The 8,269-nt window shown below is 60.7% G+C and overlaps 1 protein-coding gene across 1 annotated transcript; it reads left to right on the forward strand.

The window, feature by feature from the left end:
• Positions 1 to 731: 731 nt before the first annotated feature.
• Positions 732 to 7,616, forward strand: VOLCADRAFT_85860 (uncharacterized protein; the record flags this gene model as incomplete). The annotated part of the gene is made up of 8 exons (XM_002945618.1): positions 732 to 785; positions 1,574 to 1,789; positions 2,078 to 2,221; positions 3,141 to 3,491; positions 3,864 to 4,208; positions 4,904 to 5,056; positions 5,497 to 5,721; positions 6,228 to 7,616. 8 exons carry the CDS (start codon positions 732 to 734, stop codon positions 7,614 to 7,616), a joined length of 2,877 nt encoding a protein of 958 aa, XP_002945664.1.
• Positions 7,617 to 8,269: the final 653 nt, after the last annotated feature.

An 8,269-nucleotide genomic window follows, 5' to 3' on the forward strand; every position in this document is an offset into this window, starting at 1 on the left:
AAAACATGTGCACGATTGTTAAAAGCCTACACACGGAAGACAGCGCTGGTAAATACAGTCAGGTTCCTGCCTTACCAAGCAAGCTGAGAAGCATCTCACGTCGGCCGATCCTTGCATTATGCTTAATATGGTCGAAGGGTGCTGCGCGTAGGGCCACAGAGGATCTCTGCGTCTGCTGTGACGGACGACAGCGTGACGACGGCCCAAACACAAGCCTCCCTGCTAAAAGCACCATATCTAAATGAGGAATCAGATGAGATGTACTAGACTTTAGCCGATATGATAGATACCATGCCAAAGCAGTAAGCTTCAAGCGAAGAGTAATAAGCTGTCTACTGTTCACAAAGGCAATCTGTTAAGGACTGAGCACACGGAAAAAGAAATTTAAAGCAGCATACCTCTATGCCTAGTAAACCATTTCGTTATAGCAATAAACGATAAGTACGACCCAACATGGCTGGACTCTTTCCAGGGCATTTGGGTAAATGCCGAATTGCAGATTAACTCCAAGAAGTTGTTGTTGAACGATCAAGCATACGAATACAACTTATGATAACGAAGCTTACCTCAATTGCGGCGGAAGCCTTGTATCACGGTCAGAACAGGTACCACCAGACATTGTGCCAAGTCTCCAGCGAATACTAGGATAGCTTTGGTAGGCTGTGAAGCTGGGGACGAGGGGCGGTCATGAGCTCCTGGGTCCCCTTGCGCACGGCGCCTTCAGAACCGCTATGCTTGCCGTCAACAAGCTACGCGGCCGCCAGCAAGTCGACATGCGTTGCTTGGTAAGAGGATAGGCTCTGGGAGGCTTTGGGAAGCTGAAGTGTTGGACGACAGGATAGGGTCTATTCCAACGCCTGCTGGCGCAGGTCGAGGGTGCGGCGCAACGGAGGCCAATTATGCCGCGGAAAATCGCTGCAACGAATCTGTTGCCGCGCATTAGAGGTGAATTGGCTGAGTCGTAAGGCGAGCAATTCCGTTCGCCGGCTGCTATTACGCTGGACAGTGCTTCCAAAGTTTTCGCACTGTTGTTTTACCACTTCGTCCACATTGAATTTCGGGGCAGGCCGATCAGCGCCCAACCCCTCGCCCGTCAACTTGCATGCACGTCGACAACTGTGTACACACAACCCTTTCACTGCACATGCCTCCGCAGGCCCTGCAAAGCTATCATAATACGTATAAACTGATCCACCAACCTGGCCGGACGCTAGAGAGATCGCCGCCCCCCGATGCCGCCTCCTCCCAGCAGCGACATAAAGCCCGGTCTCGAGCGCAGCCAAAGACCTCAGGGCCCCGCACGCCTTCGCCTTCACCGTCCCCCCTTCCGGGTCCCCAGGACGCGCCACTGCACACGCTCCTTCCAGCGAACTCAGCCGCTGCGCCCTCGCTTCCCAACCCCTCGAACCCCTCCACCACCACTTCCCCTAGCTCCTACCCCTCCCTCAACCGCGCCAGCAGTAGCAGCAGCACCAGTAGCAGTAGCAGCAGTCCAACATTGGAGATTTCCGACCCGGAGGCTGAAGATCTTCGGCCGTACACACCTCACACCGTCCACTTACCGCACTGGCAGCCTCCGCCCACTAGCCTCCAGCACCGCACCGCCTTGACGCGAGCCATCACCAGCTGCCCCACCTACACTCGCCTGCACCAGCTCATCTTGGAAAACGCAGCCGACTTCAACTGCTACCACACCTGTGCCGCGCTGAGCCGAGTTTTGGCGCTCCATGGCGCTGGGTTGACTCCCCGGGAGTCGCGGCTATTCAAAGAGGGTTGCTCGATGTTGCAGGTGCGTGTGGAGGCAGCCTAGGCGGGTGCTAAGGTGGTGGCGCCAGCAACGGCCTGAAAGGAGAGGAGGAGGAAGGAAGGACGCGACTTACCCGTGAAGGGAGAGAGGAGGGGATGAACCGTGTATGGGTGGAGATGGGGAAAGGGCGCTTTTCGCCCCTCGGTAACTGATCTTTGATCCGCGTCCTCGGCCCCGGCCCCGGCCCCGCTGGTGGATGGGTCCCCTTTCCCCACCCTCTGTCTCACGAATTGTTTCCCTTCACGCCTGCCCTTGCGCCTCTCTCCACAGACCATTCTTCGGCGGCAGGTTTCGGAGCTGCAGCCCCGGGCTCTGGTGGTGGCGGCCTACAGCCTAGCACGGCTGGAGTTGCCTGATCGGGAGCTGCTGGGGGGCCTGGCGGCAGCGGTGGAACCACACCTGAGCGCGCTGCAGGTAAGGTTGCGATACGCCTCTGGCCTTGGAGGGAGGGATGTGCCTGTTAGTTAGAAAACACGCGGCAGGGAGGCTTAACGGGAAAGCACGAAGGAAGGCATCGCATTAGAGTAGCAAGGGGAGACTTCTATGTAGCAAAGTCAAGAAGGGGGAAAACAATCGCAGCCGACACGTCCAAAGCCGCGAAGTGCCGTTGGGGGGTGTCCAGAGCAGCGGTGTGTCCCGCAGCTGTCTAGCAGGGGACCGGAGGCCCAGGCGGCCCGCACGGCTGCCCAACAGCAGGCCATGATAGGCCACTACAGGGACTGTTGCACCGTGTGATGTACGGGTGATGTACCGTGTGACGTATGGGTGATGCACCGGGTGACGTACGGGTGATGTACCGGGTGACGTACGGGTGATGACCCGATGACGTACGGGTGATGGGGCCCAGCTGAGCTCTGTCTGGGCCGTTGTTATTGTGACACATCTTCTGTGTGAGCCGATAGGACATGGACGTGGGCCGATAGGAAACGTCCCCAGGGCAAGGCGAGAGATGAAGAGAGGGATGGGTGTTCGTGGGAACCCCCCGTCCCCCTTTGGTTGGCTCTTTCTCCGGGGCCTCCCGGGCCGTTGCTTGGACTCCTGCTGTGGCCTCGTCGCTGACTCTCGGCTTGAGTCCGCCTGGCTCTATTTCCTTCCCTCCCTCCCTCCCTCCCTCCCTCCCGTCCCCTCGCGTCATTGCCTTGTACTCCAGTAGTTAGTTTTTTGTTTTCTGAACGTCGTGCGGACTCCTGTGCTTTCTCAACGTGACTCCGCACACTCCCTCCCTTCCTCAACCTTACGTCTTCCTGCCGCACCTCCTGCTTCCCTTCCCATTCCCTTCCCTGCCCCCCCCCTCCGTGTGTGGTTCGTCTTGCCCCCCCCCCTCCCCACACAGCCCCAAGGTCTGTCCTCCCTGCTGTGGGCCTTTGCCCGCCAGAGCCACCAGCCCTCCCCCAAGTGGATGGATGCGCTGCTGTCCGCGGCCGCCGCCGACCTGGCGACCTTCAGCCCCCGCGACATGGCCACCCTGCTGTGGGCCCTGGCGAGACTGCATTACAAGGTGGCACCTGCGCGGCTGAAGCAGCTGCTGGAGCACGCCCAGAACACCATGGGGTCCTACAGCGGCCGCAGCCTCTCCAACGTGGTGTACTCTCTAGCGCTGAGTCAGCAGCACCCCGGGGAGCCCTGGCTGGAGGCGGCGCAGCGCAGGGCGGTGGAGCTGGGGCCGGAGGCCTTCACACCGCAGGTGGCGCTGCGGACTGGCTGGGTCTAGGGAGGGTACTGGGAGGGTACTGGGAGGACCGCAGGCCCGTGGCCCCGCGTGGGGGTGGGGGTGTGGGGGGGGGTGGGGATTAAAAAACTGGGGCTTGACTGGGAGTGGCGGAGTCGCAGCGGTTAACACCACGTTTCGGAAACCTTCCCAAACTTTTCCCCTCCGCCCTGAGGTTGCAGTGGAGTGCAATCGCAGCACGTACACGGGGCTTCTTCGCACAGTTCTCTGCCATTGCCCATTGCATGGATCTGATTCGTTTGGGTTGTGACATATCTTATTTGCCTTTGGCTCTGGACTAGCCCAACCGTATCGCTCCCAACCTTTACCTCTTCCTTGCACTCACAGGGCATCACACAGATGGCCTGGGGCATTGCCAAATTAGGCTCCCCGCCCAGCCCCGCCTTCCTGGAGCTTGTGTTGGAGCACGCCTCGCAGCGGCTGCCGCTGTCGCCGCAAGAGCGGCAAGAGAAGGAGATACTGCAGCAGCAGGAGGGGCGAGAAGGGGCAGATGATGGCGGCAGTAGCGACGTGGGGGCAGCCCGTAGCAGTAGCGGTGGCTCACATCTCCAGCAACGGCGACGGCGGGAGCGATATAGCGGTCTGGACCTGGCCACGCTGCTGTACTCGTTGGCTAGTCTGGGGGCTCAGCCGCGGGCGGACCTGGGCAGGCGGCTGCTGGCAGCGGTGCAGGTGGGTACCGGGTAAAGGGGGGAAAGGGTAGTGGTAGCGCAGCAGCGGCAGCAGTACAAACAGTGACGGCGGCAGCAGCAACAGGAGAAGGATGAGCAGGGGCTGTAGCAGCAACAAGAGTAGAAACAGCAGCGGGAGGGGTAAGGAGCCAGCTTGGGGTCGTGGTAACGGGAGATTTAGTGGGGGAGGGGATTCGCCACAGGGGCCGGAATTCAGACGGCGTTTTGTCTGGCAAGGACGGAAAGAGAGCCCCTGTGTGTGGGGGGGGAGGGGAAGAGAGATGAGGGGTTGAGAGGAAAGTGGGGGTTTGGGGGGATTTGGTTTCGGAGTTTTGAGGGTCCTCGAGGATGGGGTTGAGGGCGGAGGTGTGGAGGGAGATGGAGGAGGTGGCCTGTCTAGGCCCCCGGACATGGAAAGATCAGGTGCAGATTCAGGCGGTGGCGACTACTGGTGGTTCTACTCCCCCGTTGCTTTGCGGATTACCGTTTGTTTGTATGTATGTCGTGGAAATTGTATGTATGCTTGGAAAACGGCCTGGCAACTTCGACCGACTAGGCCTGTGTGTAATACGCTGGCAACCCAGACCTCCCTGAAGCTTTATTTATAAGTGGCGAAGTAACCGAAGTAATTAACTGGCCAAAGAACTGATAGCGTCTACCAACGGTCGTAGCTTCTCCCTTTCTGCGTTGTTGTAGTGGGAGCTACCCACCCTGGAGGCGAACGGAATGTGCAACTGCCTCTGGGCGTGTGCTCGCCTGCGGATCTTCCCAACCAAGATGTGGCTGTCCGCATTCTTCGATGCGTCGTACAGACAGCTGCCGTACTTCAAGCCTGTGGACCTCTCCCAGGTGGGTCCCCCTCTGTACGGCAGAAGAATGTCCCCCTCATCCCCCTCATCCCGCGGCTCCCACTTCTGCCGCTGTATGTGGAGCCCCTGAAGCACTTCTCCTCCCTCTTTCCCTGTACGGACGACAGGGGTTGGGCCGGGGGGCCCCCACGGCCTGGATATCCCGCTGAAGTTAAACCAGCTTAGACCAAACTCCGCAGTGCCTTTGGTGACCTCGCCTCCACCTCACCTCATTTCACAAGGGACGTTACTTAGCTTACCGGCGTGCCGAGCAGCAGCCGTCACGCCATGTGTCAGCGGGCCCATGGCCAATTTCCCTCCTCCTTCCCTCCGCACCGCACTTCCCTTACCCTTCTCTTCCTTTCCACCCTCCTTAACACTTCCCCCGGCCCCTCTCCCTTTCCCCCTTCCCTCACCCCACCCCACCCCGCACCCCCTCAGACGCTGTGGGCCCTGGCCCGGCTCCAGGCCGCCCCTCCCCCCGCCTGGGTCGCCTCCGTGATGGTCCGGCTGCAGCACTCCGCCACCATGTTCAGCCCGGTGGAGGTGGCCACCACCATGTGGGCCCTGGCCAAGCTGGGGGTGAGGGGGAGGCAGATGCCGGGGGAGGTGCTGGCGCTGTTCTTCATCGCGACGGACCGCCGACTCAGCAGCTTCAAACCGCAGGTCGGTGCTGCGCGGCGCGTCGCGTTGCGTTGCGTGGGGGTGCATTGCATGCGGGTGTGCACAGCTCTGGTATTGCGAAAGCAAGAGAAATGAGAGATGTGGGAAGAAGAACTCAAGGGGATTGGGAACCGAAGGTTATCGTCCCCTTTAGTTCTTGTGCATGTGCGTTTGCATATATGTGTGTGTACGTATACGTGTGCGTGTAGATGCACGGAGTAGGCGGGGTCATCGAGGTCCCTGACCACCTTCCCCCCTCTTTCTCTTTCGCAGCTTCACGCGTTCGTAGTTCCTCTTTCCTCCTCTTCCTCTCTCTTTCTCTACCCTATTTCAGTGAAACCCGGGTTTGCATTGCGTCACGGTGGTAGAAGAGCTGAACCGTATCGCAATCCTCCAGACATCCAATTCCAGTACCTTCCGACCTTTTCCAATACCTTTTCCGACCTTTTCCGACCAATACCGGTACTGTCCTTCCTTCCTTTGCTCACTACCCCCCAACCCCCCCTCAGGAGCTGTGTTCCATGATCTTGGCCCTGGCGCACATGCGGCGGCGACCCGACAAGGAGTGGGCTGCGGAGTTCCTCAAGGTCACGTACCACCGACTGGCCTCCATGAGCGGCTGGTGCCTGGCCACTGTGGCCTGGTCCCTGGCGGAGCTGTCCCTCATGCCGCCGCCGGCGTGGATCTACAGCTACGTAAATGCGGCGCGCGCGTTGCTGAACGTGCCTGCACCGCCGCCGCCGGTGGAGGCGGGGGCGGCGCCGCAGGGCGAAGATACGGAGTCCGTGGCGGGGACGGCCGTGGCGAGTTTGTCTGCGATGGATCTGGGACAGATCATCACCGCGTTGCGGCGGCTCAATGGTGGCGGCGGGGGCGGTGGGCTGGCGAAGGTGGACGAGTTCCTGCGTGAGGCTGAGGAGCGGTTGGCTGCGATGGAGGCGGGCAGTGGGGCTTATGCGCGGCAGCAGCTCGGGGCCTTCCTGGCCATGTCGCCCGAGCAGGCGAGTCAGTCGGGAACAGCGGGAGCGAGGGTGTTGGTCCCGCCTATGGTTTCAGAGCTGGGCGATGGTAGTGGTGGCGGCGGTGTTGGCAGCGACCTCGGGGGCCGCGAGCCGGCGACGGCGGCGGGAGTTTCCGACGGCGGTGGTGGTGGTGGTAGTGGTGGCGGTGGAAGAGCGGGGTTGAAGGGTCCGCGGGTGAAGCGCCGGAGGCAGCGGCTGGCGGCCGCTCTGGATCCGGATCAATCGCAGCTGTTGCATCACGGGGAGCGGAGACGGCGGGGAGGGCTGAGTGGCCCGAGGGGGAAGAAGCGCGTGGCGGCAGCAGCCGCAACGGTGGGGAGAGCCGGCGGCGAGGTCGCAGGTGGTGACGACGCGAGTGGTCGGGAAGCGGTCCTGCTAACAGCTGGGGCGTCATCTGATCTCCGGTCCGAGTTTGGTATCGGTGTTGCGGCCGCCGAGGGTGCTGTTGCATCCGCCATGGCAGCACCACCCTCGGCGGCGGCGGCGGCGGCTCTATCCGCGCATGGCCGATCGTCGTCATCATCACCGCGTCAGGCGACACGAGTGCGGAGTGGGGGCCCCGCGGCCCGTGTGACGTTGGCGGCGCCGCCGCCCGATGTTCACGTGGACTTGGGGGGTGAACTGAACGTTGAGCTGTCCGTGTCTCCGTCGGGGCCGGCGTTGTGGCGTTCCTCCTCCGCCGCCACTGCAGCACCGAGGATGGCGGGCCTTGTAGGTGCTGCGGGGGGCCCGAACGGGGATGGAAACGGCCCTGGAAATGGAAGTGGAAATGGCGTCAGCGGCAGCCGAAGCAGCAGCAGCAGTGACGAATGTGAAATAGCGGACGGGGGCGGCATGAGCATGGCGGAGATTAAGCGGCGGCTTTTGGCTGTCTGAAGGCTTTTAAAATAGGAAAGATAAACGTCGGGGTGGCGATGGGCGGTTAACAATGAGTCCCAAACTATGTGCAACGCGCTTTATAAGGTCCGGTCAGGTGTTTGAGTGAACGGTTCAGGGGGATGGCATGAACCATGACCTGCATAGGGATAGGCAGAGGGGACTCACAATGGGAGGGCTCATTATCGCACCTAACATCCGTTGTTAACATGGCGCAGCGCACCCGAAAGGATGGTCGGTGGGGGGAAAGACGAACCACGAACGAGTGAAGCTGCTGCCAAGGAAAGAGTGAGTCGGTGGGGGGACGGGGGAAAAGGGAAGAAGGGAGCTCACTGTGGGGGTGAGGGTTGGAGGTTGTTGGCCATGACGATGGACATGATGCCGGTCTGGTGGTGGTGGTGGTGGTGGTGATGGTGTGGAGTCTAGGGCTTTAGGTTCAGGCAGGCTGGGCAGGGGACGGGGAGAGAGGCTTTCTGTGAGGGGCTACCACATGAATTGAATTAAATTGAGTGAACGTGAGCAGGCTATGGACCGTCTTATGGTGCCGTACAGTGTGGTGCAATGTACCATATGGTTGAGCTGATTGGACTGATGGGCGTGCAGGGTCCTAAAGGCCCTATGCGCTTAGGGTTCTTGAAACCTCGCGTGCATGT

The sequence above is a fragment of the Volvox carteri genome (assembly GCF_000143455.1).
Source record: "Volvox carteri f. nagariensis unplaced genomic scaffold VOLCAscaffold_1, whole genome shotgun sequence".
Lineage (NCBI taxonomy): Eukaryota > Viridiplantae > Chlorophyta > Chlorophyceae > Chlamydomonadales > Volvocaceae > Volvox > Volvox carteri.